Source organism: Doryrhamphus excisus, linkage group LG1 (assembly GCF_037039965.1).
Source record: "Doryrhamphus excisus strain RoL-2023G ecotype Guam linkage group LG1, RoL_Dexc_Guam_v1.1, whole genome shotgun sequence".
Taxonomy (NCBI): domain Eukaryota; kingdom Metazoa; phylum Chordata; class Actinopteri; order Syngnathiformes; family Syngnathidae; genus Doryrhamphus; species Doryrhamphus excisus.
This window is the reverse complement of record NC_136357.1, coordinates 15,494,873-15,514,875: the sequence shown is the minus strand read 5'-3', so window position 1 is coordinate 15,514,875 and position 20,003 is coordinate 15,494,873. Positions and strand designations below refer to the sequence as shown.

At 40.7% G+C, this 20,003-nt stretch overlaps 1 protein-coding gene across 5 annotated transcripts; it reads right to left on the bottom strand.

Moving 5' to 3' along the window:
* Positions 1-42: 42 nt before the first annotated feature.
* Positions 43-19,685, bottom strand: alkbh3 (alkB homolog 3, alpha-ketoglutarate dependent dioxygenase). 5 transcript variants are annotated; one of them, XM_058075639.2, is made up of 11 exons: positions 19,161-19,267; positions 18,857-18,937; positions 18,598-18,707; positions 18,125-18,159; positions 17,998-18,045; positions 16,734-16,837; positions 12,932-13,020; positions 11,366-11,575; positions 10,964-11,062; positions 9,613-9,753; positions 43-190 (listed from the first exon to the last, which is right to left on the bottom strand). In XM_058075639.2, exons 2-10 carry the CDS (start codon positions 18,930-18,932, stop codon positions 9,628-9,630), a joined length of 897 nt encoding a protein of 298 aa, XP_057931622.2. In that variant the 5' UTR covers positions 18,933-18,937; positions 19,161-19,267; the 3' UTR covers positions 43-190; positions 9,613-9,627. The 5 variants fall into 5 exon arrangements, with proteins under 5 accessions (XP_057931622.2, XP_078647218.1, XP_078647212.1 ...); XM_078791092.1 differs by lacking the exons at positions 43-190; positions 19,161-19,267 and adding an exon at positions 19,538-19,671 and having other exon boundaries at positions 9,118-9,753; positions 18,603-18,707; XM_078791086.1 differs by lacking the exon at positions 43-190 and having other exon boundaries at positions 9,119-9,753; positions 18,603-18,707; positions 19,161-19,245.
* Between the last annotated feature and the right edge of the window lie 318 nt (positions 19,686-20,003).

The following is a 20,003-nucleotide window of genomic DNA, read 5'->3' as shown; positions in this document are numbered from 1 at the left end:
TGTCTTTTATAACAAGTCATCCCGCCTACTTCCTCTCTCGCACTCCATATATGTCCTCTGCACCATCCCACCCGATACCACCCTTCTTCCTTCTCAGTCGTGGTTCCGCCTCCATAGGATTCAGTCACCCCCCTCAAAATATACACATGGGTATCAAGTACAAGCAGGATGTGGCGTCTTTGACAGATTTCTAGGAAGGAAAAAAAAACCCAACAAAGTTTGTGTCAGAAATAAAATGACAACCAGTGTCACACATGCATGCACACACACACACACACACACACACACACACACACACACACAGAGTTACTCAGTTGATGTGAGCTGATGACATCATCGGCAATGGCGTCCTTCGGAATGACAAGATGGCTATAGCCATCACACTCACACACTCATTGAGCTGTAAGTCATATTGATGCACACTTTAATATCACCTCCATCTATTTTAAGAAAATCTGACGTCACAGCAGCTTTCCCAGTCATGTGACCTTTCATAACAATTTTGTTTAAGGTATACAACAGATATGAGCTGTCAAAGTTAAGCGTTAATGATGCATTAATGGAAGTTTCTTTTAAAGGCTGTCATTTTTCTGCAAGACCAAAATTTTCTGCTCTATTGAGCAGAAAATGGAGAAAGAAAAGAGTATTTAGTTTGGTTGAGTTAGAGCCTTGGCAGATGGTTCTTGTAGTGAGACCAAGGCTATTTGTATCTACTGTCATTGTGTTTGACTTATGACAGATTACATGGAAAAGTGCAGGTATTGTTTTTATTTTTATTGTCACATTCAGTGGTATAGGAGCTAACAAGTGTTTTTTTTTGGATGCGAGCCATCTCTCTGTTGCTTTGTTAATTGAACTGCGAGCTAAAATTTTAGTTACAAGCTGCCATTTATGGTCTGTCAATTTAATGATTGATGCTGAAGTCGAGTGCTGTGCTAGCATTAGCATCAAACGAGCTAGGGGAAATTTCTATGTGGTTAATGATTTGATGTGCAACTACAACGATAACTACGTATATTTTATATAAAGGGATATACATTTTGGGAATATGGGCCCATCCATCCATTCTCTATGGCGCTTATCCTCACTAGGGCTGCAGGGATTTAGACAAACAACCATTCCCAGTCACATTAATACTTATGGCCAATTTAGAGTAAATGAAGAAATATGGGCCATTATAAAAAAATAATAATATACAGTCAGAAGGCATATTTTTTATTACTATTTTTCTTTATTAGCATATTAGCTCTTAAACCTGCCCACAAAAGTTCCGCAAATACAAAATGTGGGTGAGTGAGACCTCTTCCACTGACACAAACATGTTGTTCTGATTACAGTGTCTGCCTAGTTTAGGAACATTCAGAAACGATTATCATTAAATTTGCCAGAATGTGCCGTTCCTTAATGAAATGTGGAAATGAAAATACCAAAAACACATTTTATCTAGTCATAAAACAATCCAATTTAATTTCTCTTTTAAAACACATTAAATACATTCATTCATTCATTCATTTTCTACCGCTTTTCCTCACAAGGGTCGCGGGGGTGTTGGAGCCTATCTCAGCTGTCTTTGGGCGAGAGGCGGAGTACACCCTGGACCGGTCGCCAGCCAATCACAGGGCACATATAGACAAACAACCATTCACACTCACATTCATACCTATGGACAATTTGGAGTCACCAATTAACCTAGCATGTTTTTGGAATGTGGGAGGAAACCGGAGTACCCGGAGAAAGCCCACGCATGCACGGTGAGAACATGCAAACTCCACACAGAGATGGCCGAGGGTGGAATTGAACCCTTGTCTCCTAGCTGTGAGGTCTGCGAGCTCATTAAATACATAGATATTGATATTATATTACAGTAAATAGTATTTCATTACAATACTGTAACTATTTGGTAAAATTCCTCCAGTTTTTGAATGTTTAATGTGAGCACTGATTAGTCCTACTTAGTTTGATGGTCCTTGAACGCACCATCCACCGTTGTCCCATGCACAGATGGATGTATTTTGGATGTATGGATGTATTTTTTTCACCTCATATTTGCTCCGAAATGCTGATAATGTGTGGGAATGCATAAAGGTAAGATGTGATGACTCTATTGACTGCTAATGCATCATTGTGGTACACAACTGCTCAGAGGAACAAAGTCCACCAAGCGGGATGATGGTTCTGTATTCATTTAGTGCTTTTCATTTGATGTTACTCCTGCCATAGTTTTATGCAATACTATAATCGCTATAGTGTATGTATGTTTCACTGAAGTGTTGAAAATATTTCCCTAGCTTACTATAGATAAAAACATATTTCTGTCTGTGATGTGATTTATACAAAGTTAACAATGGACAAAATGTGATTATCATAATTAAATATTTTAATTGATCAACAGCCCTAACGTACATTTGTTTAACCAAAAATCAGTGAATTTGTCGCAAATCGTAAATGTGAGGGGATCTGCTGTGTAGGTGCCCAAGCAAATAATTTGTGTATTTGTTGATATAGGTAATATTGGTCATTAATCTTAATTAATTATAATTAACATCTTTAAAAATGTAGAGCCAAGTGAGAGTCAATAAAAAAAATTGAGCTGCAGCCAGAAAATGGCTCCTGGGCCGCACTTTGGACATTCTGGTGTGGAATGTCGATTTCAGTGCAGGAAGACATTCGATGTACTAACAAACTACCATATTAATACCATAATAAGATAAACAAGGTAAGCAAATCCACAAAGAGAATGTGGCATTTTGAAAAATCACCTTCTCTTCAGCTTTGTGACAAACATGACGGTAAAGGTTTGACCGTGTTGGCCAAAGCTTCTATGGAGGTGGAGAACACACTACAGGCCTCATTTCTTCCTGCAGGGATGCCTCTGTCACCACAGTAGCCCAAATGTCAGGACAAGGGCGGAGAGGACCCGGATTGGGAAATCTCATATCATGCATACAGGTATGCATTTGACACCATTAACATATTACCATGATGACATATGACCAGCAAAACCTTCATTTGATTGCTTATGAACATTTGTTTTTGATCCTTATGTGATCCCATTTTTTTCATTTACAGCATTTCCCCATTGCATTTGTTTTATGATGATTGCGTGTTTTTGCTCTCGGATCATTTCTGTGTTTGGACGTTGCAGGGTGTTTGCCCCCGTCTGGTGTAAACAAATAGACCCCCCTTGAGACCTGTATGACACCGCAGGGACACAAAAGTTATTTATAAACTTGGAGAGTGGGAAGTATGCACTGTTTGTGCAAGGCAGCCAAAAAGTTAAAAACAACTCTTGTTGATGCTTGTCATGAACCAATTAGACCAATTTCATGAGATATCTTTACTATGACAATAATGCTTGATTGACACACATTATTGTGCTTGCACACTGTGCAGACAATGATTAGTGCTTAGGTAAGCATATACAGCGGTGTGAAAAAGTGTTTACCCCCTTCCTGATTTTTTTTTTTTTTGCATTTGTGTCACACTTAAAAATTTCAGATCATCAAATAAATGTAAATATTCATCAATGACAACACAACCAACACAATGCAGTATTTAGTTAAAACGTTTTGTAATTAACTCATAGCAGAGGGCAAGAACGCAGTGCACAGGGTTATAAAAACTGTCCGGAAGATCATCGGCTGCCCTTTAGCCCACCTCAGGAGAATAAAGGCCACAAAAGACCCCACAGGAGACCCAGCACACTCAGTGTTTGAACTCTTGCGCTCTGGAAGACGCTTCAGGTTGATCAAGTCCCGCACTTGCAGACTGACAAACAGATGCGTCTCCTGGACTATCCGTATTGCAAACACCAACGGACACTTACACATACAGTGGTCCAGCATAACGTTTACACAATACCTTGTGGTCTAACAAGACAAAAGTTTAACTTTTTGGAAGTTGTGTGTCCTATCGCATCTGGCATAAAAGTAACTTTTGGAAAAAGAACATCATTCATTCATTCATTCATTTTCTACCGCTGTTTCCTCACGAGGGTCGTGGGGGTGCTGGAGCCTATCCCAGCTGTCACATCCTGGACTGGTCGCCAGCCAATCACAGGGCACATATAGACAAACAACCATTCACACTCACATTCACATTCACATTCATACCTATGGACAATTTGGAGTCGCCAATTAACCTAGCATGTTTTTGGAATGTGGGAGGAAACCGGAGTACCCGGAGAAAACCCACGCATGCACGGGGAGAACATGCAAACTCCACACAGAGATGGCCGAGGGTGGAATTGAACCCTGGTCCTCCTAGCTGTGAGGTCTGCGCAACATCATATCAACAGTAAAATATGGTGGTGGTAGTGTGATGGTCTGAGGCTGTTTTGCTGCTTCAGGACCTGACAGACTTGCTGTGATAAATGGAACAATGAACTCTGCTGTTTACCAAAAAAATCCATCCATCTGTTTGTGACCTCTAGTTGAAACCAAAGTGGGTTCTGCAGACAATGATCCAAAACATGTGCACAGGCAGGAAGGCTGTGCTTGTTGACTTGACTCTTAAGAGTAACAAATCCAACCCAGTCTTTCCCTGCTAAATGTCCTCAACATGCCCTGATGGCGTGTTACATGACATGAGTGGCAGCTGGCTTTCCCAAGGCAGGCAGGGGGTGGATGTCACAAACACTGACTGAGGTCATCTTGTCCGTTATTCCAAAATTAGAAAGGAGCACCCTTAAAATACACTTACACATTCAATGCAGGGTGATGCTGCTTTTAAACACAAATTGGTTGAGGTTATTCAGAAGTTACATTGCATTGAACTCACCGCAAAAAAAACATTTCCCGTTCATCTTCATCAAAGACCTGACAATCTGGGAAACAGTAGTGAAAACTAATACTAAACTAATAAAACTAATTCACAATGAGATATTTTATTAGATATTACACTACAATAATCCCTCACCACACCGCGCTTCAAATTCTGCAGCTATCAGTTTTTAAAAAATATCTTAATATGGCCTATGATTAGTCGCAAATATGCATATTTAGCAAAATAAATAAATAAATAAAAATATAAGGCATTCAGAAGACGCATTCAGAGACATTGAATGGGTGTCAGTAACATTACATTGATGAGACGATGTACAGAAACCCAAAATAAAAACGGACAAGGAACTCTCCCAGTGTTAACACGTCTTATTTATGCCTAAAATGCCTTACTTTCACTTGTTATGTCTACTATATTGGTTAATACGAGTGTAAAGGGGTTATTTCATGTCTACAGGTCTAGTAATAGCTCTAATAATATTACAAACAATATTTAAACATGTTTTCTATGGTGCAACTATGAAAATATTGCATATATAGATTGAGAATCCTTGTGGAAACAAACTTGCCATGGTCGTGTCTGAACCTATTAAGGGCGATAAACAAGGCATTACTATATTTTGCTTTGTCAGCTTTGTTAGTGACTAGCAATTCCGTGGCAAAACACACCACTTTTATTGTAAATGTTGCACCAAAAACCGAGGATATGATGTTTGTCAAGGTAGACAAGGTTTGAATTTTTTTGGAGGTGCTTGTCAAGCTCTGCCAGAGAAGCGAGCCAGCGTCACTTGCGCCAGCACTGTAGCATAACAAAGCATTGAGGACATGCCCGGCTTAGCTGATGGCTATCTTAGCTGCCCAGGATAGTACTGGTGCTGTGTTTCAATTACTACACTTCAGTGCTTATTTGACGGCATAAGTGTGTTTAGGTTGTATCATGTTGCATTCAGAACCGTGCTGGATATTTACCACACTCAATAGTTGCCATCTTGGCTAAATATATAATAAAATATTCATGTTTAATTGTGGTACAAGGGAGAATGGGAAAAATATTCTATGGGCCGATCCATATATTGATGATAATGCTCCATCGAGTGGTTGCAATTCACTATTAAAAGGAGAGAAGATGAAGGTATATAGCAGTGGTCTCAAACACGTGGCCTGCGGGCCAAATGTGGCTAGTTTGAGGCCCCCGCTTTGATATGAAAGTTTAATGTTAGTGCGGCCCGCGCAAGTTTGATATGGATGCTGTATGGTATCATGTACCCAGAAAAAAATATTACGTTTGATTAATGTTCATTTTAAAGGTTAAATAACTGTTAATAGTTATCCTCCCTATCCGTGTGGAAGTGGTAAGTTTTTGGCTATTTAAGTTTAAAAGGAAATAACTTGAAGGCTACCGTTTAGGTCGCTAGCTCTCTAGTTTGCGAGTTAGCATGTGTCTCAAGACCCTGCATTTGCGCAATATGTTGTAAATAAAAAAAGTATAAATGTGACTATAGTCGTGTTTTGTCATGTCTACAGGGCTCTAATAATGCTTTGTTCATTTTAATCTGAAAAAAATAATTTGTCTACCCACCAAATATATGTGGTTTCTTAAGTTTTTATTATTTGCTGTTTTATTATTATTATGTTTATTTATTTATTACTGATTGATTGATTTTCTTTATTCTTGATTTGTTTATTTATTTTTCATCTTATTTTGTGTAGAAAAATAAAAAGTAAGATATTTGAGAACAGTGGAATGTTTTATCAGAGCTTTTCTTGTAGAAAATTGGAACCAAAGCGACGTTTTAAAAAAAAAATTGTTTTTAATAAATGCGTTTTGTTTTTTTTTGGAAAACCTGATGCGGCCCAGTCTCACCCAGACCAGAGCTCCAGTGGCCCCCAAATAAATTGAGTTTGAGACCCCTGGTATATAGTATAGAGCAGGGGTCGGCAACCTTTACTATGAAAAGAGCCATTTTACCCAATGCCCACTGAAGAAAAATAGCCTGGAGCCGCAAAACATATAGTATGTTTAAAACAACATTGGAGGGAATTTGGGGGTATCAAAGTAGTTCAGATAAGAAAAGACGAGTTGGAGTACTCTTGCTAGTTTTGGAGATAAACTTACATAAATGTATGTGTAAACTACTGTAAACGTAAAAACAAGTTCCCATGCCGCTGTTTTTAGATTATCTCGAATTTATTTTTTAGATTTGTAGGTAATTATTACTTGTTTTTCTTCATGTACTGAACTGGATAGCAGTCAGAACTCACTCAGGATGCATTCATGGTCTCAGACAAAGTTGGATTTTTTAAAACTCATTACAAAAGACGTGCATTTTCTCCACTCGGGTGTTAAAAATATTCAAGCATCGCAAAGGGAGCCACAATAAAGAGGCTGAAGAGCCACATGTGGCTCTGGAGCCGCAGGTTGCTGACCCCTGGTATAGAGCAATCGTTATTTGTGGTAAATGCGCTACAACGGGAATAGATTTGGGACAGTACCACACTGTCAAAATTGGTGCACTCAGGAACTAAGTACACAGTGTACACGGTATACTTGGCCAACAAGCTGCACAGAAGAGGAGAAAAGATGATGATGATGATGATGATGGGACACAGAGGAGCAAGAACAGGAGGAGGAGAAATATGGGATGAAAAGGGACGGGGGTGGTGTTTGGGGTTTGGGCCAGTCCAGTCGGTCAGCTCGTTCTCAGAGCAACTTCCCAGCAAATCACAGCGTGATTTCACGCAGCACATAACTCAGACACATTTACTGTCTGTACTATGTTTGTGTGCGTGCGTGTGGTTTGTTTACAACCTATTATATCAGCCTGTTTACATGGAACTCATGTGGAATAGTATTCCACATGATCGTCTCATTATCTCTCCCAATTAAAGTTCAACAAATGAATTGAATCTTCCTACCTAGTGATAACATTATGTAACAACTGCACTCCCTCGGTTGGCCCCAGCTCAGTGAGACACCTCCAGGCAGCAACGTGGCTGGATTAAACACTAATTTGGCCCTGGAGGGAGCCAGGAGGAACTCCGGTAAATGGAAGCTTTTCCAGCTCATGCAGCAGCTGATGGCTTATGGAGGGATGTGCTTCGCTGCTGGGAAGCTTGTTTGCTTCACTCCGAGCTGCTTTGCCCAAAACAGAAGCAGGTTCTTTCCAGTAAAGTACTGCTGATACTGGGAGTCTGTTACCTCCACCAAGGAAGACGACCTATTTATTTGTCTGTGGGGAACTTCCTGACTGTCTGGGGGATTTGTTAACACTTTATTAAGCTTTAAAGGGATAGTTTGGATTTTTTAATACGAACTTGCATGACACCCCCATAAGCAATGAAGTCTGTCAACAGCGACTCACTCCCTACTTTGGGACCTGAGTCGAGTTCTGGTCGGATTACGGTGCTGAGGAAAGTAGTTCCAGCTAGTTGCTGGAGACAGTTAAGTAAAGAGTTTGGCTTCTGAAAACAATATGCATTCAAAAGCATCAGATATTTGCATCACAAAAATGCCTGCTAGAAAAAAATCAGTACACTGTTTTGAGCAGCTGACATTGCTTGATGACTTGGCTTCAGTTCCAATAAGTGATTCTGAAGCTGCTATTGTGGATCACAACAAAAGCCTAATGTAAGCAGGTATAAGAACTGGCCTTCTTAAAAACAAGAAGGTTCTGTCTGTGTTCAATAGTTCACACTCAGTGGTTGTGTTGTGTTCTTTTTCAGCACAAAATGTCCCAACCTCTGGTGACCCCGACATGAAGGAGCCATTAGAGGAACTGCAGGGTTTTTCACTTTTACCTCCACTGACAAAAAGCGTGGCAACAATTACTGTAGAGAGGCTGGTGCACCTCCTCATTAACTCATTACCTTGACAATCCTCAAACTTCACAAAAAAAAAGTCAACCTGCTGCACAAAATATCCCTGGAGAGTCTTATTTTCAAGTCAGGTAACCTCAATGGAAATCCTGTGTTTGGATTTCCTATGTAATCTCTGTATCAATCTGTAATATGGGTCTATTCTAAATTACTACATATATTCCAAAAAATATATGGTGATGTATAGCTTTTCGTGTTTGCATGTTCTCCCCATGCGTGGGTTTTCTCCGGGTACTCCGGTTTCTTCCCACATTCCAAAAACATGCTAGATTAATTGGCGACTCCAAAAGGGTCGCGGGGGTGCTAGAGCCTATCCCAGCTGTCTTCGGGCGAGAGGCGGGGTACACCCTGGACTGGTCGCCAGCCAATCACAGGGCACATATAGACAAACAACCATTCACACTCACAATTTGGAGTGGCCAATTAACCTAGCATGTCTTTGGAATGTGGGAAGAAACGGGAGTACCCGGAGAAAACCCACGCATGCACGGGGAGAACATGCAAACTCCACACAGAGATGGCCGAGGGTGGAATTGAACTCGGGTCTAAAATGCTTACAGTATGTACCAAACTTTATTGCTTGGTGAAAACAGGGCTTCCACAATCAAACAACAATTGCTATCACATTTCTTAGTGTACAGTTGGCAACAATGGTTCCTTAACACCTCAGCTCTTCGGGAACAAATGCAACTCTATTGTGCAAACACAACACACAGTTGCTATTTTATATTATTACCACTTTGTTAACCGTGTAGAACTTTTACCCAAACTCAAGACTTATCAAATATTAGCAAAATTGTTTTAGGTAAACGCGTGGCACAAAATGACACCTGGATTCCACCTCCAAAACTTTATCTTCAGCCATTTGTTGTTTATAAAACAGCCAGTGTTGTGTTCACAGTTCAGTGAGGAATCAGAGCAAAGTAAATCTGTCGTCTGTCATCATAAGGTTTACCTCAAGGTTGGCAGCTCATTGCAGCTTTGAGGTGAATTGCAGCTTGGTGCCCGGCCGTTGGCCCTCTGGCTCAGGGTGGATACTTCTGAAGGTCAAGTTGATGCGAGGGCCTCGGTCATGGTACTCTTTAGCCACCTGATGCTGAGACACACAGTATGTTTACATACAAAGTGCCAAAATAGTTAGATACAATAGACAGGTAGAATAGATAGGTAGTGAAGTCCCATTTTATAAATTCCATTATTGGACAGATGCTCGGTACCTCCGAACCACTGGGGGCAATTGTAGCCATATTAGCTTGTCTGTCTATGCAAGTAAAAGAAGATAATGCCCCATGCTAATAGCTGTCACGAGTAGAAGCCGTGGGGTTAAACGGACCATTAAATGCAACAGTTACTGACAGGATTGCATTTGTTCACAAACTTCATGCACTCACATCCTTTAGCAACACATTTAGCAACCCAAAAGTATTGGGGCAGGATATTACCTGAGAGAAAGCATTCATACACACATCTTGACATGACATGAATTAATAGTATTATGGTCTTCGATGATGTAAGTGTGAATGGTTGTTTGTCTATACGTATGTGCCCTGTCATTGGCTGGCGACCAGTCCAGGGTGTACCCCGCCTCTTGCCCGAAGACAGCTGGGATCGGCTCCAGCACCCAACAATAAAACAAAATGAATGAATGAATGGTCTTCGATGTGTTCTTTGTGGCCTGTGGTATATCCCCATCATCGGACCCATCATTCTCGGTCTGGGTTCCTGAGTTAAGAGTTACGTCACAAAACATTTGTCCAGGAGGAGGAGGAGAGAGAGCAAAGCGGCATACAAGATGGAACAAATGAAGTCCCATCAGGCTGAGTTAAATATTGAGCGGGAACTAATAAACGTCAACGTGCGATGCAGGTGTCTTTGTGAGGTAGAAATTCATGGGCCGTGTGAACCTTCTCCCTCTTGGTGAGACCCTTAAAGGACAGATGAAACTTTTCTTGGGACGCGGAGGGAGGTACACCATAAAACACCTGTGACCTTCTCCTTTTCTCTCATTTAGACTCCCTCAAAGTGCAACCCTCTTTATTCCCTCCTCACTTGTTTTAATATTAAAGACAAGCAGTGCTGTAAATCCCAGTGGCTCAGACAGCATGGCTGCCATTGTTGCATGTGTGTGGTCCTGCACGACCAGCAGAAGAATCAGGTCAGGCGCTCGCAAGAAGAAAAACAATCCTTGATGTGACCTTTAAGACATTTTCAACAACAAGTCTTGTTTAGAATTGTTTGCCTCGGTGGAGGCATGAACTCTACTGCGTCAGTTACTACACTGCATCAGTGTGGTGGGTGGAGCCTACCTGCCAATCATCCTGCGTGGCTCCTTCCATCAAGAGCAGTGTGCCGTGACCCAGAGGAACCCTAATCCGCTCCACATAGGTGTAGTCACCATTCTCTTCCTGTAACATGACAAACAGGGCTAATTTGGGACGACCACCAGAGGTGGCATTTCGGCAAACTCCTCGTCGGACATTTGTACAAACGAACCCAATTTAAAATAAAAGATACTAGAGAGATGAGTGAAGACATATTGTGAACACCACAAATGGTACCTAAGCTTTGGAAAGCAGCATAAAAAAGGAGGCAGGAGTTGACTGTGAGCCAAATGGAAACAATAAAACAAACTTCACATGGTCAACAAAGTGCAGCAAGTGTAAGAGCAAGAGGTGGTGTCAAACAAACGGAACGGATGCGGGTCTGACCGGAGGCGGCTGCTTGCGGAGGCTGAACACTCTGGTGTCACCCAGACTCAGAGAGGCGATGGTGGGCTTGGCACCCAGCGAAGCCTCATTGTCGCTGTGCCAGCCGATGCTGTCGTGGCCGTCACGATACAAGTTGCACAGCAGTGAGTTGAAGTGGTGGCCGCTTATCTTGGCGATGGCTTCACAAAGGGTTAACAGCAATGGATGCCACTAGGGGGAAGGAGAGTGCATGATAAACTTGTGTACCTAATGTGTCTGCTTAGAGCAGGGGTGTTTTACACAAAGGGCTGTGTACAGAAAAATTGCAGGATGCAAGGGGGCTCTGCAATACATTTTGTACATAATACCAATCCAATGTAATGTATTTTTATCAGAATCAGAAAAGGTTTCAGAATCAGAAAAGGTTTATTGCCAGGTATGATCAAACACATACTAGGAATTTGTTTTGGTATAGTAGGTGCAGACACATCTATTAAAAAAGAATGAAAAATACAAAATATACAGAATAACAGGATAAATATATGTACACAGTCTGTTTTTTGTTTTGTTATTGTGCCTTTTGTGAGCTCCTTCAGACCTGCAATAAAAGCCTGGTGTTCCGGCGATTAAATCTGACACTTGCATGCTACATCAACTGACACCCCAGTGTAGAATATTACATAACATCACAACGTCTTTGATTGAGTCTTCTTAATGCCTTAATGTGTATTTTACTTCATTTAGCAATTTTTATGCCTGAAAATGCTTCATTTCTGCAAAAGACATGCTTAAATATGCATGCTTTATACTAATAGGGCACAATAAGCCATGAAACAGCATGATTTTATGATTTAATATAAACGATATGAAACAATAGGGTGAAGCTGTGAAATTTGAACCGCGATGTGGCAAAGGATGACTGCACTGTCTATATTTTAAGATGATATTTTAAGATATCCCTGTATTTGCCCTACAAGAGGAAATTTCAATTTACATTTTTGATGTATAAATTGCAGGACCAGGGCTGCACGGTGTTCGAGTGGTTAGCGCGCAGGCTTCACATGGGCCTCAGACCCGGTTCGATTCCACCCTTGGGCATCTCTGTGTGGAGTTTGCATGTTCTCCCCGTGCATGCGTGGGTTTTCTCCGGGTACTCCGGTTTCCTCCCACATTCCAAAAAAACATGCTAGGTTAATTGGCGACTCCAAATTGTCCATAAGTATGAATGTGAGTGTGAATGGTTGTTTGTCTATATGTGCCATGTGATTGACTGGCGACCACGTTGTACCCCGCCTCTCGCCCGAAGACAGCTGGAATAGGCTCCAGCACCCCCGCAAACCTCGTGAGGATAAGCAGTAAAAAATGAATGAATGAAAGTTGCAGGACCAGTCAAACTATGAAAAAAGTATGATTCATAGTATGGAAATACGCTAATTTTCAATGACATATGATGGGCCATAAAAAAAACAAATGGCCCCTGGGATACACTTTAGACAATCCTGGCTCAGTGTGTGCAACACTGTGGTTAAACATCGGAACAACACAGCAAGAGCCAAATGTCTTGTTTACTTGTTTACAATGTCATACCTTTGTGTTGGCAGCCATGGTGGAGCGAGCGTACGTGTAGGGCAGCTCTCCAAACCAACACGTCAGCCTTGGTTCCATGTAGGCTTCACCTGATAAAAAGGCATGATTAAACACTGCAGGGGGAGCGCAACACAATATAACAACAAACAATAGGACTGTACAGCTATCCAGTGAGCATTAACGCATCTAGTGGAAATTGTTGGAACCCCTATGACAAAGAAAGGAAAAACGCAGGAAACTAGGAACCTTAATGGCACAATCCTATTGTAACAGATGCTACCGTCATACTTTGCAATTAGTTCTTTCTTTCTTTTAATTGTGTTTCTGACCAAAACTTTCTGGTACTTGCAACTTTTTTTGCAACCGTCCTACCCTCAGAAGTGCGCTTGAATGCCTCATTACCACACAACGTGCTAAAAGGAGGAAGGAAGGAGACGGAAGCAGAGTTTTCAGTGTGTTTTCATGAACAAATAATCCACTCTAACACACATAGTAAATATAATTAAAGGATTCCCTGTCTGGAATCTGTGTATGGCGGGGGTGCTCTTACTTTTGATGACCAAATCCGAAAGATCACCTTCTACTATAAATCTGGAAAATATATATATTCACTATATTTATAATTATAAGTACGAGTATTTATGTACGTTATAAATGTATAACAGGTGTGCATGCACTTTTTCAGCACACAAGTCAAAATGATCTACCTCTTTCTATAAAACATAACTACATAACTAAATCTAACCAGTAAACTATGAAATACTAATTTAAATATTCATTATTAGTATTTCACATTGTCAAGGTCCACAGGTAATCAAAAGCAGTTGATATCATAATTATATTCAATATGGAAATAAAGATAATTACACATAATTTCTCAATAGTTGTGTACATAACCCGAGTACTGCTAATATGTCAAAATAGTTACATCATGTCCAGTTAGCATTTGCAATCTAAAATTATAGAGGGATACATACATCCTCTGCATAACTTCTGTCATTTTTTTGGTATTTTTTCTTTCACAGAAGGACCTGAATAATTATATCCACATCTGAATGTAGAAGCCACTCAATGCCAACAAGCTAATTCAGACAGTTTGTGTCCATTTTAGGAAGAGAATCACTATGTCTCCCACCACTGACATGTCTTCCAGGAAGACGGTATCCATCCCTGGTGTACTTTGGCCGGCCCACATGTAAAAGAACATGAAGTAACCCAAACAAACTCTTCCAGTTAGCCGTCCTGTTTTTTTTTTACTACTCCAGGCCTCTTGAGATAATACTTAAAAACATGTGAGGCCATTTATCAGCGGGCAAAAGCCACCAGTCTTTCCATAAAAACACACTTATCAGAAAGGAAAAGACAAACAAAAAATCGGGACTCCAATTTAGAGCTGTGATGGAAAATGTGAGTCAGCCTGCTGGAGAGGCTCTAAGAGCTAGAGCAGGACGAAGGACAAGAAATGTTCAATGTTTAACTCTTCACTTCCTCTTTTATTACAAAGTCACATCATTATGCAATCTGGAAAGTGCAAGCCATGTTGACAAGTCAACTTTATTACAGTGTGTTTTTCCACAAAAAACTATGAAAGGGGAAAAAACCCCAAAGTGTCTTAACCAAAAGGCCACCAATTACGTTGTGATATCGGTCATTTTTACATCAGAGCCATGAAACTTCATATAATCCAGGTATAAAACACTAAAGCATGCAGTTGCTGAATAAGTCAAGTGGGAGAAAAGTATGATTGATAATATATGTTTTGCATGCAATTTAAATGTTCTTTCTTTTGTATTGTTTTAGTCATAGATGATTCTGGAATCTGTGCACCACAAGCTACAGGCACGGTATATAAGAAAAAGAAAACACTGAATCACATGACACAAAGGAGCCAACGCAAAGGTATGTCCACTTCGATTTTTCTGAATTCTTAGCCCTGCTTTAATGTCATTTTGGGCTCTACTTTCGTAGACCAGGCGTGGCGCACCCACGCCTCCATCCCTCCCACCAGCACAAGTAGCAAAGAGGGAGGAGAGAAGGCGTGAGATGGTTAATCAAATGAACGCCTCTCATTGGCTTTAAATCAGGGGTCTCAAACATGCGGCCCGCAGACCAAATGTGGCCCGCAGGACACTAGTTTGAGGCCCCCGCCTTTATATGAAAGTTTAATGTTAGTGCGGCCCGCGCAAGTTTGATAAAGATGCTGTTTGGTATCATGTACCCAGAAAAAATTATTACGTTTGATTAATGTTCATGTTAAAGGTTTAATAACTCTTAATCGTTATCCTCCCTATCCGTGTGGAAGTGGTAAGTTTTTGGCTATTTAAGTTTAAAGGAAATAACTTGAAGGCTACCATTTAGGTCGCTAGCTCTCTAGTTTGCGAGTTAGCATGTGTCCCAAGACCCTGCAGTTGCGCAATATATTGTAAATAAAAAGAGTATAAATGTGACTATAGTCGTGTTTTGTCATGTCTACAGGGCTCTAATAATGCTTTGTTCATTTTAATCTGAAAAAAATAATTTGTCTACCCACCAACTATATGTGGTTTCTTAAGTTTTTATTATTTGCTGTTTTATTATTATTATTATTATTATATTTATTTATTACTGATTGATTGATTTTCTTTATTCTTGATTTGTTTATTTATTTTTCATCTTATTTTGTGTAGAAAAATAAAAATTAAGATATTTGAGAACAGTGGAATGTTTTATCAGAGCTTTTCTTGTAGAAAATCGAAACCAAAGCAAAGTTTATTCATTTTTCTGTTTTTAACAAATGCGTTTTTTTTTGGAAAACCTGATGCGGCCCAGTCTCGCCCAGACCCTAGCTCCAGTGGCCCCCAAGTAAATTGAGTTTGAGACCCCTGCTTTAAATGCACCAGACTGGACTGCGCATCATTCCCCATATAAACCACCTTGTGGGACACGTTATCTGTTCCTGACATTTACATTAAACACAGCATCAGGCTAATCCAGGCATCTTGCTTATTTTCTCCAACATTCCTGCTCTACGTCACCAAATAGGACAACCTTTGTGATTGGATGTTTACTGAGGGGAGGGAGGGTCAATCTGGCATGTGAAGAAACAGAACCACGGACATGAGCGATGAGTGGATCTGTCTTGTGTTTTTTTTCTGGCGGCAATTTCACTTCTAAAATGTTGATTTATGTTTGAGTTCCCATTATGCGTGACGTCTTTGATTTGACATCAGATGTGATGGGACAATGAATACAAAAATGTACATGCTGGTTCAGATGTTTACATGCTGTCATTGTTTTTTCCACTGAAATGTGCGTGACAAGTTCTGGTGACTTGTTTACACTATGCACCCGTCAGCCAATTTACCACTGTACAGTGTGCACTTTGGCCTGCGGCAAGTATAGATCAGGTCAGAGCTGGCGAGCTTTCAGGGCACCTTTGGCAAGCTGTTTTGTTTCAAAATTATCACTGCGCCAAGCTGAAAATGTGCACACCTTCCCTGGTGCGGTGCCACGGCCATCTCGCCGCACTCCAGTCTACCAAATTGGCTGCGCACAGTGGTGCACTGGACCAAATTACCAATGCATGGGCTGCGCCACATTTAGAGCCCTATGACTTTCTGCAAAAAATGTAGCAGTTTTCTGGTATTCTTGCTCACCTTATCAAGTCACATGACAGGGTTAAACTATTAATAAAGAGATCAGTACGATATACTCTCTTGACTGAAGTCATTGGCTGCCCAGTGTACAGTGTGTGCATGTGTGCAACGTGCGCTTGAAAACAAATGGTGAAAATCCTTGACTTGACTCCTGACCAAGCACCCACCTTGTCTGATGTTGGTCTTCTGGGACCAGGGAAGCTCTGCCAGCAGCTTACTGAACATCCAGTCTGCCTCCTGGGCGGGAAGAAAACCTGGCAGTAGTCGCAGTCTAGACGCACGGACAGACAACACACATGCACACACATATACTGTAATTGGGAATCATTTATACACATATTGTCAACACAAAATTAAACACGGCCTCCTGTCACAAAAATTAGAACCTATTTGCTTTGACATTTATACCACAAAGCCGAGATGAAAGATGGTTTTCTTTCTTTAAATTTGTGCTTAAATTGGTCACGGCCATGGTAGAATCATTAGATGTTACAGGAAATAATTACATTAGAATGTGTCAGCATACCTGAAAAGCAAAACAAAGTAAAACAAAGGTGATGAATGTCAAATCAAATGGCCCTGGGTGAAATGTTCGGACAGTTTTGGCCTACACAAACTACAATCAATGTGTACACTGCCATCTAGAGGCCACAAAACACAATTACGCATTTCTGTTGTATAGTTCAAGGGGGCCTATTCTGCTAGTTTTTCACCCTTTTATTGTGGACTCCTATAGAACTGCTACACACAATACGCCACACAGAAAGCTTTCTAGATCTTCCAGAATTTGCACCTATTCCAGCTATTCCTTGGATTTGCTGCATCCAGCCAAAATGGTCTGTATTGATTAATTCCACCCAGTTTCTAATTTTGTTGATATAGCAGTTGATAATAAATGAATAAAGCCTTTGCAGATCTACTTGAAATGTGCTTAGAAGCCACTGGTAGCTCACAAGCTACTATCTGGAGACCCCTGACTTACCGTGTATGAACTAAAAGAATGATAACGTAGGTGTGATATAGGTAGGAGTGCAGAGCTTTCTTCCTTTATATGTGCTCAACATCTCGTCAAAATATATGATATTCCTCCAATTACATTTATATACTGTAATATTCATTATTATTTCATTATTTATTTATTTAATCGTTATTAATTATTGAGCCCGCCCCATTCTGGACTTTGGAGCAGACACTTCAAGTTAAAATTTCCACTAGTAAGCACCATCGGTATTCGTCAGGAAGGGCATCCGGAATATAACGGGTTGAAGCCATTAATCAATATGCGGATCAAAATTATCCACTTTGGCGACTCCGTAATCAGGAAAAAGACGAAATAAAGAAACAAACAATTATTATTAATTATACATTATATATGTTTGTGAACATCTGAATAAAATAACATTTCCTGAGTAAAATTTCATTTCTACTAACCTGGAGACTCCCGATGGTCCATGGCTGATCTCATAATCTCCTGCCTGGCTGTGTGAAGTACAAATGATATTCAATGTGAGAGCAGTATCATACGATAGTCATGAGATCAGTCCTATCACATACTTACTCGATAACTTTCTCAGGTGGAACTTCTCTATTTGGCTGTGAAGAACAACAGGCAATTCCTTGTCAATGCCAAGTTAGGACTAATGATGTTTTCTGTTTCATAGTAGCACGGTCTAGTGGTTAGCACGCAGAGCTGGGAGACCAGGGTTCAATTCCAACCTCGGCCATGTCTGTGTGGAGTTTGCATGTTCTCACCGTGCATGCGTGGGTTTTCTCCGGGTACTCCGGTTTCGTCCCACATTCCAAAAACATGCTAGGTTAATTGGTGACTCCAAATTGTCCATAGGTATGAATGTGAGTGTGAATGGTTGTTTGTCTATATGTGCCCTGTGATTGGCTGGTGACCAGTCCAGGGTGTACCCCGCCTCTCGCCCCAAGACAGCTGGGATAGGCTCCAGCAACCCCCACGACCCTCGTGAGGAAAAAGCGGTAGAAAATGAATGAATGAATGAATGTTTCATAGTAAACAACTACCTTACTGGGCTGGTGAAACTCAAAATTTCCAGATGTTGTCTGTGGACGAATTCCCCAAGAAGCAGGAGCCGGAATGGCACCTTTGGAACTCTCTGGTTTCGGAACAACATCTGCATTACAAAGATCATTATTTTTATTATTGTAGTTGAAGAGTGTGAATGACGTATTTGGATCAGCTGGATGCACTGAGGAAGGAGATAACATGGTGAGGAGTATTTTTGACATTCAGCATTGACAAAATCTAAAACCCTTCAGTGACCTGCTGATCTTGGTTGTTTGGGCAGTGGTTTGGCCCAGGAGCCCTGGACTCTGGCACGCTGACGTTTATCTGACATCACGTCTGCAAGAGTAGAGGTTTTGAGAAGGTTGAGAATTCCACCCACATGGAGTGAAGTAAGAGTTAAGTTGCTATCGACATGGACATGTTTATGGCCATTGCTAGCTAACACCATTGCTAGCTAGTACCGAATACTATTAGCTAGGCGATGACTAAGCTTGGTTAACGGACGCGTCATTTAACAAACGTAATAAAATGGTCAGACAAATGTTATAAAATCACTTACCTGTCTGCACGATAAAACATATTGCTTCAAAGGAGGTAAGTTTGGTTCCAGAACGTGGGGACACACAGCCACAAACGTGTGTTACACCAAAATAAACACCACCCGAAACTGTCATGCAGTGGAGTTCCGGATAAATCGTTTCCGGCTGTACGTCTACAGAAGTTAAACAATTCGAAACAGGTTCTAAAACAAATGTGAAAACTTTTCATGGACATCTGCAGTCATCTTGCTATCTACATGGACATGTTTATGGCCATTGCGAGCGAACACCTTTTATAAAAAGTACCGAATACTATTAGCTAGGCGATGACTAAGCTTGGTTACATCTGAATTAACAAATGTAATCAAATGGTCACACAAATGTTAAAATCACTTACCTGTCTGCACGATAAAACATATTGCTTCAATGAGGAAAAGCGGTAGAAAATGAATGAATGAATGAGGTAAGTTTGGTTCCAGAACGTGGGGACACACAGCCACAAACGTGTGTTACACCAAAATAAACACCACCCGAAACTGTCATGCAGTAGAGTTCCGGATAAATCGTTTCCGGCTTTACGTGTACAGAATTTAGAAAACAATTCAAAACCTGTTCTAAAACAAATGTGGAAACTTTTCATGGACATCTGCAGTCATCAAGTCGATCTCAATCAACGGGACAACGGGTCATTCCAGGTGAACTAAAATGTTGGTAAAAACTTGATGGTCACGTTGGGCAAATCGATCCAAAACATCTGTTATTAACATTAAGGGTAGTATCCGTACAGAATATTATCAATACCAATATGATTAGAGAGATATAATTTTTATTTGGCTAAAATCTTTGCCCTGTGTGTGATGCAG

Excerpts from the sequence above, each read along its gene's own strand:
- alkbh3 (XM_058075638.2), bottom strand. The coding sequence starts at position 18,932 with ATGTCAGATAAACGTCAGCGTGCCAGAGTCCAGGGCTCCTGGGCCAAA. Across the intron at positions 13,021-16,733 it reads GAAGACCAACATCAGACAAG|GTGAAGCCTACATGGAACCA; the intron begins GTGGGTGCTTGG and ends CCTTTTTATCAG. Across the intron at positions 9,754-10,963 it reads CCACGCAGGATGATTGGCAG|CATCAGGTGGCTAAAGAGTA; the intron begins GTAGGCTCCACC and ends TGTGTGTCTCAG.